The 21,899-nt window shown below is 46.4% G+C and overlaps 1 protein-coding gene across 1 annotated transcript in view; it reads right to left on the bottom strand.

The window, feature by feature from the left end:
* Nucleotides 1-21,899, bottom strand: part of LOC142254504 (solute carrier family 13 member 1-like) — a 244,630-nt gene that overhangs the window by 144,456 nt on the left and 78,275 nt on the right. Inside the window, exons 4-5 of the mRNA XM_075325593.1 lie at nt 6,687-6,862; nt 5,348-5,384 (exon numbers count right to left, since the gene is read on the bottom strand). Of these exons, the coding sequence (XP_075181708.1) occupies nt 5,348-5,384; nt 6,687-6,862 (213 nt within the window). The remainder of the gene's footprint in view (nt 1-5,347; nt 5,385-6,686; nt 6,863-21,899) is intronic.

The raw sequence follows: 21,899 nt of genomic DNA on the forward strand, positions 1-21,899 counted from the left end.
ACTTTCCTGGAATAGTTTCAAGTTTCCAAGTGTCATAACAACAGAATCCTCCCTCAAATGTCCCTATTTTGGAAATTACGCCTCTTTGGGAATTTATTTACAGGTGTAGTGACGATTTTGACTCCATGGGTGTTTTCCAGAAACAAGCAGCATTGGATGTTGCCAAGTGAAAATTGGAAATCTGCAATTGCAGTGCCCAGTACGTTAAAATGGAGTTTAGGCACACTGTGGAGCATTTGGGTTTGGGAGCGCAGAATTTGCTGGATTTCTTTTGGCGGGAAGCTATGGAGCTTCAAAGAACTTTGTGTTACCAGAAACATGAAAATCCCCTATATTTTCATTAACGAGTGCCAGACCTCAGTGGGGACATGTTTTTTTTTGGATTGAGTTGAAGCTTTTATGGATATATTTTGCATAAAATTTAGCATCACATTTATCCATTGTGTGTCACGCTGCACTTACATGGGGGTTTCCATCTAAATTTGCAAGTTATGTGATTCAGATGACACCCTTGAGGGATTCCTTCACTATAATAAGGCAGCAGAATTACTCTGAACTCCCTCTGGACTCTGTTTAAGGCCTCTTCCACACGTTCGTTAAAAACCACGCATGTTTTTCACGGAAGTGTCAGAGGTGCGTTTTGCCCTCCGTGAGCCGTGTTTATTGCCTACGTGTGTTATCCGTGATAACACACAGAGAACGGGAACTTCCTACTCACCTGTCCCTGGCTTCGCTGTCCGTGGTGCTGATCTTCGGTCTCCGGTAGAGTTGAGCGGACTGTCAATAATCCGGGTCCGGCGGATCCGGGGCGGGTTGGTAAAGAAGTCCGGATCCGATCCAGAATCCGGCCCAATATATGTCAATGGTGAGCGGAATCCGGGACATGAGAGAGAGAGGGTGAGAGAGAGTGAGAGAGAGTGAGAGTGAAAAAAAAAAAACCCGAATCCGGATCGTGCAGCCGGATTCCCGGGTCCGGGTCTGACCCGGATCGGACGCTGAAACCGGGCGGATCCGGATTTTTACAGTTCGGGTCCGCTCAACACTAGTCTCCGGTCCTGCAGACTCCCCGCTGCTGCTGCATCCGGCCGTAGTGAAGTGAATATTCAATTAGCATAATGAGCGGCGGTTGAAAGCAAGTGACAGCAGCGGCAGAGACTGCAGGGCTGGAGAAGGTGAGTAAAGTTTGGGGGTTTTTTTCTCACAGACACATGTCTTTTCTCCGGAGCGTATCACACGGAACATATCCATGTTGTCCGTTTGCATTACGTGTGACACGTTTGCGTTCCGTGTGACACCCGTGATGCCGGAGAGAAAACGGACATGTCGGCAAAAGAAACACACGGACACACGCAAGTACGGAACAGACACACGTTCCGTGCGCAAATACTTAAGTGTGTCCAAACCCATAGGAATACCTAGGTTTACGTGTGTACGTGTCTCCGGTACGTGCGAAAACTGCCAAACACATACCGGAGGCACGTATGTGTGAAAGAGGCCTAACATTGTCATTTTGAGAAGTGCACAAAACTGTGGTCAACTGTGCTGTTATGAACGCTGAAAAATAAGGGCATCGCCGGACCATAGGACAGGCAAGAGTCTAAGATAACTCCATTTCACTCATTATAGTGAATCTTCCGTTGGTGTTTCTGTCTGAATCACGTATTTCTGAGATTTACCCATAAACCACAATGTAAGCGCTCAGCATACAGTGAGGGATAAATGTGAGCCAAGCTTACTGTGATCTTTGGGAGTGAGGATAAACAAATCAACAGCAGTTCAAGACTTGGTAGCTAGGAACCGAGCAAACGTGCCTGAACGTACCAAATTCTAAATCCTTGCTAAAATAGGGGTTTAATGATTCATCCTCTTTTCTACAGTACGACACCCAACACTCGTTTGAGTTGACTTGAGCCAGTTTTAGCTATCCTATGACACTGCTGGGCTTTGAGGCCTACCTAGAGTCTCGCAGTTGCGGCCTCTCCTGTGTGTGCCCATTAGTCCTGTAGCCAACAGTATCTTCCTCCACCCCGCACCACCACAACAGTGAGGTGGACTCTAATACTCTGCTATACTAACGTCTGCATGGCCTATACTAAGCGCATACTGCTCGCAGACAGCTCTCTCTTCCCTAGCAGCGCTACACCATCACTACCCCACAGGAGGGATGTCCTCTATCTATACAGCAGCTCCATCGCTTCTTGGATGTTGGTGTCCAGCCCTGGCGGTGTCCCTGCAGTGCTCTCCAGCTTCTGATTTCCCAGCATCAGAAAGATTGGGTACTGTGTGGCTCTTAACCCCTACAGTCTTTCAAGACAGCCCTCCTGGATTTCAGGGATAAAAGGGCTCCTCCAATCTCCTAAACAAGACAGACTGCTCCCCATCTACTTCAGGGAAACTCAAGAACACTTAGCACTGCAATAGTTATGTTTCCATTAAAACCGTTCCCTGTAGTACTTTCCTGAGACCTAGTGGCCATTCAATAGAGCTATTTATCTAACAAAGAAAACAATAAATACTACGAGTCTACAAGCACAGTGGTTCTTTTAACGCGATACAAAGCTTGCCTAACAACGCTAACCTTAACAGGCCGAAGCTTGGGACTTCAGGGGTGACTTAACCCTCTTTTTCCAGCAGCCACAACCAAGACTCCGTGTAGTCCTACCTTAGACCTCGCTACCCTACTTTCACAGTTCCAGTCTATCCTACACTCTGAGTAGTCCAAAATCTCAAATAAACTAACCAAGGAACTTTACAAAGAAATCCAAGATCTGGGATCTCCCAACCCTGACCTCGAAGACAAGATGGATTCCACCACTTCAGCTATCATCACACATGAAAAAGAGATGGAGATACTCCAAAGAAATCTACTCCTAACAACAAACTGGAAGATTTTGAAAATCATAGAATGGTAGAATTGGAAGGGACCTCAAGGGCCACTGGGTCCAACCCCCCTGCGAGTGCAGGTTTTCCAAAATAATCCCAGCTATATGTTTATCTTCTGCATGTAAATTTCCATTGATGGAGAGCTCACTACCTCCCGCGGTAGCCTGTTTCACTCTCTGACTCTTCCTTGTGCTAATGAGAACAGGGTAGTTCCCTCTGCAATGTGACTGCCTTTCAGATATTTGTAGACCGCTATTAAGACTCCTCTCAGCCTTCTCTTTTGTAAACTAAACATTCCTAGTTCTTTTAGACGGTCTTCATATGACATGGTTTTCAGACTTTCTACCATCTTGGTTGCTCTTCTCTGGACTAAAGGGGGACTTTACACGCTACGCTATCGCTAATGCGAAGTCGTTGGGGTCACGGAATTTGTGACGCACATCCGGCCGCATTAGCGATGCCGTTACGTGTGACACCTATGAGCGATTTTGCATTGTCGCAAAAACGTGCAAAATCGCTCATTGGTGACATGGGGGTCCATTCTCAAATATCGTTACTGCAGCAGTAACAAAGTTGTTCCTCGTTCCTGCGGCAGCACACATCGCTCCGTGTGACACCGCAGGAACGAGGAACCTCTCCTTACCTGCCTCACAGCCGCAATGCAAAGGAAGGAGGTGGGCGGGATGTTACGTCCCGCTCATCTCCGCCCGTCCGCTTCCATTGGGCGGCGGTTCAGTGACGCTGCTGTGAAGCTAAACGAACCGCCCCCTTAGAAAGGAGAAAATATTATATAGGAAAAAACGGGTTTAATGCCACGCTAAAAGATCACTGATCTCAGTAAGATGAAAATCTCTTTAGTTTAGTCAATCAACGCGTTTCAGAGACAAGGACAGTCTCCTTCTTCAGGGTAAAAAGAAGGTTTTCTTTTTTCCCTGAAGGAGACGGTCCTAGTCTCTGAAACGCGTTGGATTGACAAAAATAAAAAAGAGATTTTCATCTTACTGACATCAGTGATCTTTTAGCGCGGCATTAAACCCGTTTTTTCCTATATAATATTTTCTGCTGTATCCTGCACGGGGCCGCTGCTTGGACCACGCGGACACTCACATGCTTACTAAGGAGTTGTGACTGTCACAACCCGACCAGGTGAGTGTACCTATCTTTACCTCTAAAACGCTTTATACCGGATAAGACCCTATTGCGCCTTCTGTCTCCCCATTTTAACCCTTAGAAAGGAGGTGGTTCGACGGTCACAGCGACGTCGCCGGACAGGTAAGTAGTGTGACGGGTCTGGGCGATGTTGTGCGGCACGGGCAGCGATTTGCCCGTGTCGCACAACAGATGGGGGCGGGTACCCACGCTAGCGATATCGGTACCGATATCGCAGCGTGTAAAGCGGCCTTTACTCCAAATTATCGAGGTCTTTGTTGAATTAGGCTGCCCAGAACTTTACAACGTATTCCACGTGGGGTCTGCCTAGAGCTTTGGATGCCATATGCTAATGACCCTCAGCTCAGGCACTGCTGCGACCGCGAACCAAGTGTTATGTAGCTGTGATACCATCTTACAATCTGATCACAGGTGCGGAGGAGAGGGAGAGATTGATCATGCCGACTCGTCCATTGTCAGCCTGGGCGTATAATCGCACTACACTCGGATGTCATCCAAGTGCACTGCGATGTTTCACTCACACTCAGACTTGTGTGGGTGCGAGTGATCCGAGACTCGCAGACAATCACAGCATGCTGTGATTTTTTCCTGAGTCCGATTACGGCTGAGGAAAAACTTGCAGATCTGAGCTGCCTGATTGATTAACATTAGGCCAAGCAATGCAAGATTTTCTCACAGTGCACTCTTGCAAGTCATACACCAGTGTGATGCTGACCTAAGGCCTGCTTGAAAGTTCTAGTACATTGTGGCCCTTATTTCTACAATCATGCATAATCTTTTACCAATTCAATGTTGCAAAACAAATTCATGGGAACGTGTCACCAGGATTTTGCTATACCATCTGAGAGCACCATGATATAGGAGCAGATATCTTGATTCCAGCAATGTGTCACTTACTGGGCTGCTTAATGCACTTTTGGTAAAAATCTGTGTTTTATATGCTTCAGGTCTAGCAATTCTCTGAATGCTGAGCTCTGTATAACCTTGCCCACCCCCCTGATTGGCAGCTTTCTGTGTATACTGTGCAAAGGCAGAATGCTGCCCATCAGTGGTGGGGCGATGTTATACAGAGCTCATGAATATGGAGGACTACATGGCAACAGGTTTACTAGTCCTCTAGTGATGATAATCTGCTTATAAAACAAATTTTAACAAAACCACAGCAAGCAACCCAGTATGTGACATCGCTGGAATCAGGGTCTCTGTCTCTACATTATGATGCTCTCAGATTAGGCGGCAAATACCCTTTAAAATGACATGTAAACAGATACTGTCCAAACAACTATGTGCTTACCTTTCAGGAAAAGATGCAAGATCAATTTTTGTATTGTCTGTGATTAGGAAGCAAAAAAGAACATATTAAAGTAATAATAAAAAAGTAATATATGCTATTGGAAAACAAAGCTGATGCCAGAAATTACACAAGCAATATAAATTAAATAAGGAAAGAGGATAAAGATACAAGGATGGGGAGGAGGTTGGGGAAATCGCTCCAGTCAAAAAGCCCAGCTTATTTACAGACACAAAGAATATAAAATAACATTCCTTTCAGCTGGCACCAGATAAGGGAGAAAGTCTGATCATTTCCAAGTGAGAGATGCCGGATAATGTAGGAATTTCCCAAGACCAGACACAGAAAACTGAAGCAAGTAGGATTTCTTATCAACTCAAGGTTGCAGTGAGATATGTGGAGCTTGTGTAGGAGGTGAGGGGGCAGCAGAGATATTGGGTATTTTTGAGAGTACAATGCTGATGGGTAAGTTAATGAAACATATCAATGGTTTTATTTATAACAGTTGATACGTCTCTATATATTTTGATATTACCATTTTGGGGGTTGATCCTTGATGTCACCATGTCTTTTTGTTTTTTCATTAACTTAAGATATCTACTTGGACGCTGATAGATTGATGTCTAAATCCAGCCTTAGGGTACCGTCACACTTTAGCGACGCAGCAGCGATCCCACCAGCGATCTGACCTGGTCAGGATCGCTGCTGCATCGCTACATGGTCGCTGGTGAGCTGTCAAACAGGCAGATCTCACCAGCGACCAGTGACCAGCCCCCAGCCAGCAGCGACGTGCAAGCGACACTGCACTTGCACGGAGCCGGCGTCTGGAAGCTGCGGACACTGGTAACTAAGGTAAACATCGGGTATGGTTACCCGATTTTTACCTTAGTTACCAGCGCACACCGCTTAGCTTAGCGTGTGCAGGGGGCAGGAGCCGGCACTGGCAGCGTGAGAGCTGCAGACGCTGGTAACGAAGGTAAATATCGGGTAACCACCTTGGTTACCCGATGTTTACCTTGGTTACAGCTTACCGCAGGCTGTCAGATGCCGGCTCCTGCTCCCTGCACATTCAGGATTGTTGCTCTCTCGCTGTCACACACAGCGATGTGTGCTTATCAGCGGGAGAGCAACAATAAAAAAACGAACCAGGGCTGTGTGTAACGAGCAGCGATTTCACAGCAGGGGCCAGATCGCTGCTCAGTGTCACACACAGCGAGATTGCTAATGAGGTCACTGCTGCGTCACAAAAACCGTGACTCAGCAGCGATCTCAGTATCAATCTCGCTGTGTGTGAAGTACCCCTTAGTTATTACCATATCTCAAACTCATGCTTTATACATGCCTTCGTTGTTTGCCGGACGGCATGGACTAGTGTTGGTTAAGGCTTTCTCCTCCGGCGCGGCGCTGTTGAGCTGACACAGAACGGCATCTACAATCGGCATCACCATGGCAGCTGTAGACGTATTACTCAACCACATGGACAGCAGAGAGGTGCAGCTCATAAATCCCAATAAAAGCCTGAGACACAGACAAAAAGAAAGAATTTATTAGAAAAAATAAATTCAGTACATCTAAGAGAATGGTTTGTGATGATGAATAAGGGGTCAGTTGTTTCCTACAAATGGCGCCACTGCATGGACCCGGTCTGGCATGGCAACAGCGCTATAATAGCAGGTATGGCCCATGGAGGAGAGCTGTGGCATTTCTGGAGGGGAGAAGGAGAATACGTGCTCTGTAAACCCAACCCCCCCAACCTTAGAAATGGAGTGGGTATCAAAAAGATACACCATGAGGTTAAGTTTTCATCCATTTTATTAACCAGAGCGGAGTATGAACACACAATCCAACTTTTAAAACAGGGTCAAGTAGGAGATACCAAAAGTGATTGCCAATTCTGCAAAAAAGCATGACATCCGCAATCTGTAGCCTCTCCTTACACACAGTTATCCTTTGTATAACACAGGAACAGGACCTGACAGCTTTCACTGCAGCTGGACCAGCGCCGCTCGGTTCTGACAGTAATTGCTGAGCTACGAGTATGCAGCTCCTGCACACGACTGACGAAGCAGCCTGGAGGCCTACAACACATGCCCGTCACTGCATCCCTATGTGGCGTCAGGAGCCGTGCACAATATACATAGCATCAATATTTAATGCTGTATACATAGTGCAGAAGAGCCAAGTGCATCTGCAGAGACAATATACGGCGCATCAATACCCAGATGGTGCTCGCCATTTCATATACCATGTTAATTAACGTCTAACTATGTTGTCAAACTACAATATTAAGGACTCTAAAATGTCACCATGATGACAATGCCACTGGAAAAAAAACAGGAAAGAGAAAAAAGCAAGAACTAGGGCTCTGTTCACACTGGCATCTACTGATCGAGCCAGGGCAGCCATGCCAGGCCATTTTATTGTAAATCGATTATTTGTAAGGATAATTGCACTAATGATTAAAATGGGGTAAATCACAACAACCAGGGATGTGGTATTTTTAAAGGCAGGACTAGCACTCCTATTATGTGTAAACGCCAGGCAGACTAGTAGCTCTGTAGAATCCAAAATGGTCTCTGCCCCATGAATGATCTTTAGTGATTTTATATTACACATCTGCAGTTAAGACGACAGCAAAAAACCTGTACAAACGCGAATCACAGTATCGGTCATTTTCACAATATGTTTACTCCCATAGATATTGATGTGTTTCAGCCAAGAATGGATCTAGAGGCCCCTTATCTCCACAAAGGCAGCTTCTATATTGTGTGCGAGCAGCTCCCACATCTGGAACATAACGCCATGCTGTAACAGGACACGGCTCCAGGTGACGTCCGCAGCTTGGTTAAATCACTGCTCCCACACCCACGTGAGGCCCCTCATATCTACAGTCAGGGCCATATGGAGCAGCAATTAAATACACAGCCACAAGACTCGGCGAATAGATTTTAAAAGCTTTTAATTTTCCTCTCTCGAGAAATCATTAAATGGCCATTTCAGGAAAATGCTGTAGATCATCAAAAGCAAGGAACCTTTTTATGCTTAGTACAATGCTGCATAGGCTCTGCAAAAAAAAAAAATATCTATATTTCTCTGTAGGTTTTGTGAATGCCAGCAACACTGGATTTCCACCTCACTCGCTGTAAATAAATGAAACGATTAGTGAAATTTAAAGAGACTATTCAATCTGAAAATGGGTCCGATTTCTTTTACAACACAATGCAATACCAGACACCGGACAGGAGCGCTGCGAGTACTTGGAGAAATAGAAAGCGAACCTTATTTAGCAATCATGGTAAAGTTTCTTAAAATGATACGTACATAAGGCTAGTTTCACACTTGCGTTGAACGGCATACGTCACATTGCGTTGTGTAACGCATGTGACGGATGCCTTGCAAAAAGTGTGATAATAAAGGCCACGGATTCCAGTGAAATAGCGCATTGCGTTAAGTTTTCTTTGGGCCGAGAGAGAGAGTACCCATCATCCCCGCACACAGCCCGACATCCCCGCACACAGCCCGACATCCCCGCACACAGCCCGACATCCCCGCACACAGCCCGACATCCCCGCACACAGCCCGACACTACAGCCCTCATCATTCTTGCACACATCCCAACACTACCGCACCCATCATCACCGCACACACACACCGGCATTACCTCAGTGACGTCCCCGCTGATAGCGCCATTCACTTCAGTTGCTGCGTGGAGCTCACAGGAGCGGCGGTGTTCTACTGCCACTCCTGTCAGCTTCATGTAGCAGAGCTGGATGTGTTGCGGGACCTCTGGATTACGTCGGACCTGGAAGGGTATTTGGGGATTTTAATAAAGTGGTAAAAGAGGGTGTTTTTTTTGTCTTTTATTCCAAATAAAGGATTTTTTCGGGTGTGTGTGTTTATTTTCTTTAACTTACAGGTTAATCATGGAGGGTATCTCGGGGAGACGCCTGACATGATTAATCTAGGATTTAGTGGCAGCTATGGGCTGCCATTAACTCCTTATTACCCCGATTTGCCAACGCACCAGGGCAAAATCGGGAAGAGCCGGGTACAGTCCCAGAACTGTCGCATCTAATGGATGCGACAATTCTGGGCGGCTGCTGGCTGATATTGTTAGGCTGGGGGGCTCCCCATAATGTGGGGCTCCCCATCCTGAGAATACCAGCCTTCAGCCGTATGGCTTTATCTGACTGGTATTAAAATTGGGGGGGACCGCACGCCGTTTTTTTTAATTATTTATTTATTTATTGTACTGCACGATATAGACACGCCCACCGGCGGCTGTGATTGATTGCAGTGAGACAGCTGTCAGTCAGCGTGGGGGCGGGTCTGGCTGCAACCAATCATAGGCGCCGGTGGGCGGGGAAAGCAGGGAATACGAGACTGAATAATAATAAGAGGAAAAGCCGCCGGAGCAGTGTGACAGCTGTGCAGCGTCGCGCCCGTGATCGGTGAGTATGAGAGAGGAGGGGAGAGAGGAGGGAGAGGGGGGACATGGACCAGGAGTGATTTTAAACGATTTCGATCGTTCTGCTGGACAGGCTGAGCATGTGCAGTAGAACGTGACGAAATCCGCCAGCGGATTCCGCCGCTTATCGCATAGCGGCGGAAACCGCCACCATAGACAATCATTAGACACCGTGGCGGATTCCAACGGAATCCATCATGGTGCGCTATTTTAACGCTCCAAAACACGTTACATACTGCGTTCAATCCACTAGACGCAGCGTCAAAATAACGCCGCTGCGTCGTCCAGCGGATGCAACGCAGCCACTTACGTTACTGTGCGTCGTCCATACAACTCTATGGAGAATAGCGCGGTCCGTTAAAGGACTGCGCTATTCTCCATAGTGACGGAATGCGCTGAACGCAAGTGTGAAACTAGCCTAAGCCTAATTCCACAGCTAGATACCTCACATTTCTACAGCTAGATACCTCACATTTCTACAGCTAGATACCTCACATTTCTACAGCTAGATACCTCACATTTCTACAGCTAGATACCTCATATTTCTACAGCTAGATACCTCACATTTCTACAGCTAGATACCTCACATTTCTACAGCTAGATACCTCACATTTCTACAGCTAGATACCTCACATTTCTACAGCTAGATACCTCACATTTCTACAGCTAGATACCTCACATTTCTACAGCTAGATACCTCACATTTCTACAGCTAGATACATTATATTTCTACAGCTAGATACCTCACATTTCTACAGCTAGATACATTATATTTCTACAGCTAGATACCTCACATTTCTACAGCTAGATACCTCACATTTCTACAGCTAGATACCTCACATTTCTACAGCTAGATACATTATATTTCTACAGCTAGATACCTCACATTTCTACAGCTAGATACCTCACATTTCTACAGCTAGATACCTCACATTTCTACAGCTAGATACCTCACATTTCTACAGCTAGATACCTCACATTTCTACAGCTAGATACCTCACATTTCTACAGCTAGATACCTCACATTTCTACAGCTAGATACATTATATTTCTACAGCTAGATACCTCACATTTCTACAGCTAGATACATTATATTTCTACAGCTAGATACCTCACATTTCTACAGCTAGATACCTCACATTTCTACAGCTAGATACATTATATTTCTACAGCTAGATACCTCACATTTCTACAGCTAGATACCTCACATTTCTACAGCTAGATACCTCACATTTCTACAGCTAGATACCTCACATTTCTACAGCTAGATACCTCACATTTCTACAGCTAGATACATTATATTTCTACAGCTAGATACCTCACATTTCTACAGCTAGATACATTATATTTCTACAGCTAGATACCTCTATTCTCCATAGTGACGGAATGCGCTGAACGCAAGTGTGAAACTAGCCTAAGCCTAATTCCACAGCTAGATACCTCACATTTCTACAGCTAGATACCTCACATTTCTACAGCTAGATACCTCACATTTCTACAGCTAGATACCTCACATTTCTACAGCTAGATACCTCACATTTCTACAGCTAGATACCTCATTTCTACAGCTAGATACCTCACATTTCTACAGCTAGATACCTCACATTTCTACAGCTAGATACCTCACATTTCTACAGCTAGATACCTCACATTTCTACAGCTAGATACCTCACATTTCTACAGCTAGATACCTCACATTTCTACAGCTAGATACCTCACATTTCTACAGCTAGATACATTATATTTCTACAGCTAGATACCTCACATTTCTACAGCTAGATACCTCACATTTCTACAGCTAGATACCTCACATTTCTACAGCTAGATATCTCACATTTCTACAGCTAGATATCTTACATTTCTACAGCTAGATACCTCACATTTCTACAGCTAGATACCTCACATTTCTACAGCTAGATACCTCACATTTCTACAGCTAGATACCTCACATTTCTACAGCTAGATACCTCACATTTCTACAGCTAGATACATTATATTTCTACAGCTAGATACCTCACATTTCTACAGCTAGATACATTATATTTCTACAGCTAGATACCTCACATTTCTACAGCTAGATACCTCACATTTCTACAGCTAGATACCTCACATTTCTACAGCTAGATACCTCACATTTCTACAGCTAGATACCTCACATTTCTACAGCTAGATACCTCACATTTCTACAGCTAGATACCTCACATTTCTACAGCTAGATACATTATATTTCTACAGCTAGATACCTCACATTTCTACAGCTAGATACCTCACATTTCTACAGCTAGATACATTATATTTCTACAGCTAGATACCTCACATTTCTACAGCTAGATACCTCACATTTCTACAGCTAGATACCTCACATTTCTACAGCTAGATACATTATATTTCTACAGCTAGATACCTCACATTTCTACAGCTAGATACATTATATTTCTACAGCTAGATACCTCACATTTCTACAGCTAGATACATTATATACTGATCACTGGGGTTGGAACTCTGGAACTCCAAGAAATGCTGAAAACCTGTGTGTCTCATCTTGCAAGGCGTAGAGTTACGCTTGCTCAACCTCATCTCCATTCATTGTCTATAGGACTGCCAGAAATAGCCCTATGAGCATGTGCAACTTGGCTCCATTCAAGGCAGTGGTCAAAAAAGTCCAATTCTCAGGATCCAAAGCCCCATTTTCTGAATTGTTGTAGGTCCTAGAGGTCAGTAATTTTTCTCTTTCCCTAAAAAAAATCCTATTCTGAACGTACCCAGTTAAAGGAATTGCCCTTTACTACACAATGCTATAATTCACATACAAATTTAAAACCAAAACTTTAAAACCACTTGGCAGAACAGCCAAAATAATTCCAAAAACTGAGAATCAGCAATGAAACCTTCAGATGTTAAATTGGTAGTTTACCCCAATAAGCTAAAAAATATTATATATATATATATATATATATATATATATATATATATATATATATATATATATATATATATATATATATATATATATATATATATTCTCACCCACTAAATCTGCTATTGAAAGGAAACTTCCAAACCCGCACAAGATGAGGTGTTAAAGAAAAAAAAAAAGAAAAAGCAATTTCCTTCAATAAAGTGGATGAATGTGATATTTACGCTCAAAGATTAAATTTAGGGTTCATTCATATGGCAGTTCCGTTTGTCCTGGTCAGTTCCTTTTTTTTTTTTTTGCGGACCTACTGACAAGACCATCTTTTCAATTATTTTGTGTAGGATCGGATGGCACACAGAGGCACTTCTGTGTGCCATCAGTTCCTACAAAAAAAACACATTGGTGTCCGTATGTCCGTTCCGTTATTATGGAACATTTCCTATTCTGTTCTGCAAATACAGACCGTGACATAATACAAGTCAATGGGTCCTCAAAATCCCCGGAAGCCACACAAATGCACTTCCGCATGGCTTCTTTCTATCGGTGCCCCTACAGTCTGTGTCTCACTCCCCCACCAACCCCGCAGTGGCTCACAGCAGTGTTCGAGCAGCTGCGGGGATGAAGAGCGCTGCCCTCAGGAGGTTAGGCAAACGTCATTACGGTGATGAGCTCCGCTGCACTGCTGATGTCAGCACTCATCACTGACTTACATGCCTGCAGAGATATCACCTCAAGTCTCACGAGCGAACCGAGGCTATGGCTAGAGGTGACATCACGGGCCGTTCATGATACTTCACGGGACAGCGAGGTGGTCATTGAACTCAGTGACAAGCGCTGATGTCATGAGTTCAGCAGAGTTCATCACCGCAGGTCATGAACTGAGCTAACCTCATGACGTCGGCGCTCATTATGCCCTGCAGTGACCTGGCATTACCTATTGATGTTAGCTTAGGTCACTGGACTGCTCTCCCAGCCAATGGGGAATATCCTGTTCTTTATTGACTGAGACAGTAAGTATGGTATGGATCGTCATGGGACCTTTTTACCTTCCAATAAATTGGTGAAAGAGGGAATGTGTTGGGGATTGTTTTTTCAAATAATTTTTTTGTTGTCTTTTTTTTTTTTTTTTAATTACTGACTGGGTTTGTGATGTTGGGTATCTGATAGATGCCATGACATTACTAAAGCCAGGGCTTGATACCAGGTGACCTTACACAGCTGAAATTAATCCTATATATTACCCAGTTTGCCACCCCACCAGGGCAACGAGATGAGCTGCAGAGAAGCACTAGGATTGGTGCATCTAATAGATGCGCCACTTCTGGAGCGGCTGCGGCCTGCTATTTTTAGGCTGGTGATTGTTCAATAACCGTGGGCCTCCCTAGTCTGAGAAAACCAGACCATAGCTGTCCGCTTTACCTTGGCTGGTGATCCAATTTCGGGGGGACCCCACGTCGTTTTTTTTAATTTTTTTTTTTGGCTAAGTAAATGGCTAAACACCCTTTAGTGCTACATGAAAGGCACTAAAAGGCACAAGATTGCAAAATGCAGGGGAGTGGGACATTATATATGAGCCATCTATCCAGCTATCTTTCTTGCTTTTAACTGTATGTAACCTTCCTTCCCTTTTAAAAAAAAAAATTAAATAAAAAAAATGAAGGCACATGGACCGTATACAGAACGGAACAGATGCGGATGTCACACGGATAAATCTGTGGAAAAACAGGACAGTTTTTTGCGGCCCGCAAAAACGGGACGGTCGTGTGAATGTAGCCTTAAAAGGTTGGCCACTATTTTTTATTGCTGGTCTGTCCTTAGGATAGGCCATCAATATCTGATCGGTAGGGATGCATTGGCCGGACATTCTCAGACGATGTCGGAAATTAATAGGGTTTAGATCTATAGTACCCAGCTGTGGCTAGTATAATTTTGACAAAGCTGCTGTGTTCTGGCAGCCTCCAAGAACTTCCAGACGCCACCTGTAACAGCTATTGCTAACTCCAGACCTAAATCACAATGAGTATCTGTGGCAAGACTTGACCATTGCTGATCACAGATGTCTCCATCCAATCACCGAACAAGAGCTACTGTATATAGTAAAGAGGTATGGGAAGAAATGTCAACTTCTCGATGTGGCAGGGCAGATCAAAGTATTGTAGTGTGCATGAGCGGGACCAGCGAGTGTGTATGATGTAGGACGCGTCATGCACACCGGCTTCAAAAGGAAAATGAAGATGGCTGAAAGAGGAGGCGCCGGCACCAAAGAACGGAGACACCCATATGGCCCAACTCCACCGCAGCGACCGTTTTAGGTAAGTATTATAAAGTGATTTTTACGTTCTACACAGCGGCCTGGTACTCAGGCACCTCACGGGCTTAATGAACGGCTCTCCTTTGCCCCGTTTCTTTAATTATCCAGTCTCTTGATTGAATTGGTCTTTAGTGTGTAGACTGAACCCCCCCTCTCCCCCTCACCACCCCCCCCTCTTTTGGGAGTCCCTTTGGGATATAACTTGTACTATATATGTATGTCTGTGCTGTGGGCCATCCACTAGGCGCACTCACATATATTGCGCTTTTCTTCCATATAATACTGTGAATGTTCGTGCTGTATCTGTGGCAGTCCTATTATGACTCAATTTTAACAGTGTGTCTTTTTATTTGTCTAGCTAAAATGGATCCATTGCTATTTTTCCGCCACTTCACTCCCACTCCAGGCCCTGTTGAGGAATGAATTGGATTTTCATGGCAATTTTGCCTTCTAAATGAGCTTGATGCATCTGGACCTATGAAGCAATCATACAGCATTCGTATATTTTTGTATATGCACTGTTATGTGACTATGTTTCCTCTTTGATTGCTATGTGCCCTGTGCAGACGTCTGCTCTTTCTACTTTTCTCCCTCTAATACCTTGTTCTTTACTATCTCTACCTTTTCACGATCCCCTTTAAAATCTTGTAAAGAAGGTATATACCTCCCGTTTATATAGTCCATAGGCGATCGCGATATGATTAAGTTCTGACTGAACTATATCTATCTTACCGGCTGAGAAGGGCTATTCTTCTTTGGATGGGAGGTACTAGTGACGCGTCACTAGTGTATTGCCTGCCTTCCTGGGCGCGTCTGTGGTGGCGTCCTTAGCAGCAGAGAACCGGAAGTACTAGTGACGTCACCGGAAGTTTTCTTCCATCCGGCCTCCGCTGCCGACGCTGAACCACAGCGCGACCCGTAGCAGTGTGGTGCACTGTGACGCGCCGCTGAAGAGGCGGTTTTGTGCCAATTAGGGTCCCTTTATAACCCTTGTACTGTGCACCTATTTTATCTGTCCCCCGACGAAGCACATCAGGCGAAACACGTGTTGGGACGCCGGTCCCCACGTGTATACCCGGGTCGTACTTGGTGATCTGCCAGCTTGGTAAGCCATCTTGCCTTTGTTATGCCATGCATTGAGACTTTCTTATCTCTTTTCTGGCAATCTTTGCACTTGCATTTGGGCAATCAGCTGCCTATCTGGGCACTTGGGCAGATCACTTTGAGATCTAGTATCCTCTCCTGGGTCACGTGGGGTTTCTTTCCCTCCATCACTTCTCATGTCTCGGTTTTTCATTGTGATTATTAATTGTTATACCCTATGAATATATTAAAAATAAAATGTTTGTACATTTTAACCATGTCTGGTTCTTGGGTATCTTCTATACTGGTATACTGGTAAATTTAAAGACTCTTTAATTTAAGATATCAGTTAATCCGAGTTGTTACCTACTATATGTAACCTACGGTTCCTATATGTGTTATATTGTATATAGTAAAGAGGTATGGGAAGAAATGTCAACTTCTCGATGTGGCAGGGCAGATCAAAGTATTGTAGTGTGCATGAGCGGGACCAGCGAGTGTGTATGATGTAGGACGCGTCATGCACACCAGCTTCAAAAGGAGGATGAAGATGGACGAAAGAGGAGGCGCCGGCACCAAAGAACGGAGACGCCCATATGGCCCAACTCCACCGCAGCGACCGTTTTAGGTAAGTATTATAAAGTGATTTTTACGTTCTACACAGCGGCCTGGGCTCTTATATACAGCATGTTAAAATGCTATATATAAGAGTCCACTGGTGGTGGCCGCAACTTATAGGCCCCAAAACTGCTGACAGGTTCCCTTTAAGTTTGTGGGTGTAAAAAAAATTCAGAAGCGGTCAAGGGGTACGATTACTTTTGAAAAGCAGTCTAACGAAGAATAGTCAACCAGCCGTATATTGTCAATTAGGCTGTTATGTTCTGAATTTTACCATATGATGTAGATTTGAAACCTGAACTGTACTTTCATGTTCATGCTTTTTTTCTGCAATGTGTGGATGGGATTATGAAACAGCCATTTACTTGTAAATTTAATGCAGATTTGCTATGCAGAATCCACACCCCAAATCAGTGACAACTCTGCGTCATGTGAACTTGGCCTGAAAGTACAACACAGAAGTCGTATGCAGTGTGCACCTCCTAGCAGTGACTGAGGTAGCAGACATAATGTAATCATCATGGTGTCTATGAAGATTTGGATTGTTTCAGAAAAACAGCACGACTGCTAGAAAAATGTAGTCAGAATTATTAGCACGGAATACTGGACCTAAAAACAGGGCATTTGAATTTTGGGATAGCACCTCTCAACAATAAAAGCTACACAGAGTATGGGCTTTGTGTTAGCGGGTTTCAGTTACATTACTGGCACGGGGCAGATAGCAGGTATCAGAACTGGGGATTTTACAAAATGATAAAGATCTGCTTTCAGTTACCATTAACTCAAAGAACAGACAAAAATATGGTGTAAAGAAAAAAGTTTCTATTAGTTTCTCGAAATCTGTTAACGTTAAATTACAAGATCTGATACAAGCCCCACTGCCCTCCTAGCTCCAATTCTAGAGAAAAAGAGAATTTTGTTTACTTACCGTAAATTCTTTTTCTTATAGTTCCGTCTTGGGAGACCCAGACCTTGGGTGTTTAGCTTCTGCCTCCGGAGGACACACAAAGTACTACACTTAAAAGTGTAGCTCCTCCCTCTGAGCCTAAACACCCCCTGGTGAGCCAGTCACAGCCAGTTTAGTGCAAAAGCTGAAGAAGAATAGCCACCCACAAGTAGAACAGAGCAAGAGCCGGAACAACCGGAGACTCTGTCCACGACAACAGCCGGTGAAAACACGCGGAACAAGGAAATTGCCAACAGGCAACAGGGAGGGTGCTGGGTCTCCCAAGACGGAACTATAAGAAAAAGAATTTACGGTAAGTAAACAAAATTCTCTTTTTCTTTATCGTTCCTTTGGGAGACCCAGACCTTGGGACGTTCCAAAGCAGTCCCTGGGTGGGAAATAAACAGAAAAACTAAGAAGTAGGCCGAACCTAACTTCACAAATGGGCGACCGCCGCCTGAAGGATGCGTCTGCCCAAGCTCGCATCTGCCGAAGCATGAGCATGCACTTGGTAGTGCTTCGAGAAGGTATGCAGGCTAGCCCAAGTGGCAGCCTGACAGACTTGTTGAGCCGTAGCCTGGTGCCTAAAAGCCCAAGAGGCACCGACAGCTCTGGTCGAGTGTGCTTTGATCCTCGGTGGGGGAGGCGCCTGCGTACTCTGGTAGGCGTCCGAGATGGTCAACCTAATCCAACGGGCTAAGGTCGGCTTAGAAGCAGGGAGGCCCTTGCGCCGACCTGTGGTTAGCACAAAAAGAGAGGTGCACCGCCTAAGCGCAGCGGTGCGAGACGCATAGATCCGGAGAGCACGCACCAGATCTAGAGTATGTAGAGCTTTTTGAAAGCGATGAACAGGGGCCGGACAGAAGGAAGGTAAGGTAATGTCCTGGTTAAGGTGGAAAGGAGAGACCACCTTAGGAAGGAAGTCCGGAGTCGGACGGAGAACCACCTTGTCCTGATGAAAGACTAAAAAAGGTGACTCCGAGGAGAGCGCAGCCAAATCAGAGACTCTCCTGAGAGAAGTTATGGCAACCAGAAAAGGCCACTTTCTGTGAAAGACGGTACAAAGAAACCTCCCTAAGAGGCTCAAAGGCGGGTTTCTGCAAGACCGTGAGAACCAAGTTAAGGTCCCAGGGGTCCAAGGGCCGCCGGTAAGGCGGAATGATGTGAGACGCGCCCTGCATGAAGGTGCGGACCTGAGCCAGCAGAGTGAGACGCCGCTGGAACAGAACTGACAGAGCCGAAACTTGTCCCTTGAGAGAGTTAAGGGACAGTCCTAGCTGCAGACCGGACTGTAGAAAAGACAGAAGGGTCGGCAAGGAGAATGGACAAGGGGGATGGCCGGTAGAGCGACACCAGGACAGGAAAATTTTCCAAGTCCTGTGATAGATCTTAGAGGAGGAAGACTTAAGGGCCCGAGTCATAGTGGAGATGACTTCAGGGGGAATACCAGAAGCCGTCAAAATCCAGGACTCAAGAGCCACGCCGTCAATTTGAGAGCCGCAGAATTCGGGCGGAAAAACGGACCTTGCGAGAGTAGGTCTGGACAGTCCGGGAGCTGCCACGGCATCTCCACGGACAGTTGGAGCAGGTCCGGATACCAAGCTCGCCTGGGCCAGTCCGGTGCAATGAGGATGACTCGACGACCCTCCATTCTGATCTTGCGCAGAACTCTGGGCAAGAGAGCTAGAGGGGGGAACACGTAGGACAGACGAAACTGGGACCAGTCCTGAACCAGAGCGTCCGCGGCGAAGGCCTGAGGATCGTGGGAGCGAGCCACGTAAACAGGAACTTTGTTGTTGTGACGGGATGCCATTAGGTCCACGTCCGGAGTGCCCCATTTGCGGCAGATCGACTGAAATACTGCCGGGTGCAGGGACCACTCGCCACCGTCCACGCTTTGACAGCTGAGATAATCTGCCTCCCAGTTGTCCACGCCTGGGATGTGGACTGCGGATATGGTGGACCTGGAGTCCTCCGCCCATTGAAGAATGCGTTTTACCTCCATCATTGCCAGGCGGCTGCGTGTCCCGCCTTGATGGTTGATGTAGGCAACCGCTGTCGCGTTGTCTGACTGGACTCGAATGTGCCTGCCCGCCAGCAGATGGTGAAATGCTAGAAGAGCTAGAAACACGGCTCTGGTTTCCAGCACATTGATTGAAAGGGCTGACTCGGACGGAGTCCAAGTGCCCTGTGCTCTGTGGTGGAGACATACCGCTCCCCAGCCGGATAGGCTGGCATCCGTGGTGAGAATCACCCAGGATGGGGCCAGGAAGGAGCGCCCTTGGGACAGGGAGAGGGGCCGAAGCCACCACTGAAGAGAGCTCTTGGTCCGTGGTGACAGAGCCACTGACTTGTGTGACTTGCTTGTCCCAACAGCGGAGAATGTCCAGCTGCAGGGGGGCGCAGATGGAACTGGGCAAAGGGAACAGCCTCCATGGACGCCACCATTTGACCCAGCACCTGCATCAGACGCCTGAGGGTATAACGGTGGGGCCTCAGGAGAGAGCGCACCGCCAACCGGTGTGACAGCTGTTTGTCTAAGGGCAACTTCACAAGTGCCGGCAGAGTCTCGAACTGCATCCCTAGGTACGTGAGACTCTGGGTCGGAGTCAAAGTGGATTTGGGAAGATTGACAATCCACCCGAATTGGGCTAGGGTGGCGAGAGTGAGCGAGACACTCCGCTGACAGTCTGCGCTGGATGGAGCCTTGACTAGAAGGTCGTCCAGGTAAGAGAGCACTGCCAACCCCTGGAGGTGCAGAACTGCAATCACTGCTGCCATGACCTTGGTGAATACCCGAAGTGCCGTGGCTAACCCGAAGGGGAGAGCCACGAATTGGAAATGATCTTCTCCTATTGCAAAGCGTAGCCAACGCTGGTGTGAAACTGCAATTGGCACATGTAGATAGGCATCTCTGATGTCGATGGACGCCAGGAAATCCCCTTGGGTCATTGAGGCAATGACTGATCGCAGAGACTCCATGCGAAAGTGCCGCACCCGAACATGCTTGTTGAGAAGCTTGAGATCCAGGATGGGCCGAAAGGTACCGTCCATTTTTGGGAACCAGGAAGAGGTTGGAGTAAAAACCTCTGAACCGTTCCCGGGCGGGAACTGGTACAATTACTACGTTGGCCTGCAAGGCTGCCACGGCCTGTGAGAAGGCGGCGGCCTTGGAGCAGGGGGGAGTTGAGAGAAAAAATCTGTTTGGCGGGCTGGAAGAGAATTCTATCCTGTAGCCGTGAGAAATGATATCTCTCACCCACTGATCGGAGACCTGTTGAAACCAAGCGTCGCCAAAGTGGGAGAGCCTGCCACCGACTAAGAACGTTGCTGGAGTGGGCAGAGAGTCACTAGGAGGCTGCCTAAGTGGCAGGACCTCCTGCGGTCTTCTGTGGACGCGCTCGAGCGCCAGCTGGATTTCTGGTCCTTAGCTGAGTTAGCGGACGAGGCGGAGGGCTTAGAGGACGACCAGTTGGAGGAACGAAAGGAGCGAAACCTTGACTGAATCCTACCCTGGGCAGGTTTCCTGGTCTTGGTTTGTGGCATGGAAGTACTCTTCCCGCCAGTAGCCTCTTTAATAAGAACCAGCAAAAGGGAACCAGCAAAAGGGAGCCCAGCAAGGTACTTCTTTGAAGAAGCATCTGCCTTCCACTCTCGAAGCCACAAGATCCTGCGGATAACGAGGGAAGTAGCCGAAGCCACCGCAGTGCGGTGAGAAGCCTCTAGCATGGCAGACATGGCATAAGAAGAAAAAGCTGAAGCTTGAGAAGTTAAGGCAACCATCTCGGGCATAGATTCCCTGATGAGGGAATGCATCTCCTCTAGAGAAGCAGAGATGGCTTTGAGGGCCCACACTGCTGCAAAAGTTGGGGAAAACGGGGCCCCCGCCGCTTCATACACGGATTTGGCAAGAAGGTCAATCTGACGGTCAGTGGCATCCTTAAGAGAAGTGCCATCAGCCACCGACACAACGGTCCGGGCTGAGAGCCTAGACACCGGAGGGTCTACCTTTGGGGAGTGAGCCCACTCCTTGACCACCTCAGGTGGAAAGGGAAAACGGTCATCAGAACCACGCTTTGGGAAGCATTTGTCAGGAGAGGCCCTGGGTTTGGTCACAGCGGTCTGAAAACTGGAGTTGTTAAAGAACACACTCTTTACTCTTAGGCGAGGTAAACTGGTGCTTTTCTGCCAGAGAGGGTTGCTCCTCTGATA

The sequence above is a fragment of the Anomaloglossus baeobatrachus genome, chromosome 10, assembly GCF_048569485.1.
Source record: "Anomaloglossus baeobatrachus isolate aAnoBae1 chromosome 10, aAnoBae1.hap1, whole genome shotgun sequence".
NCBI classification, from domain to species: domain Eukaryota; kingdom Metazoa; phylum Chordata; class Amphibia; order Anura; family Aromobatidae; genus Anomaloglossus; species Anomaloglossus baeobatrachus.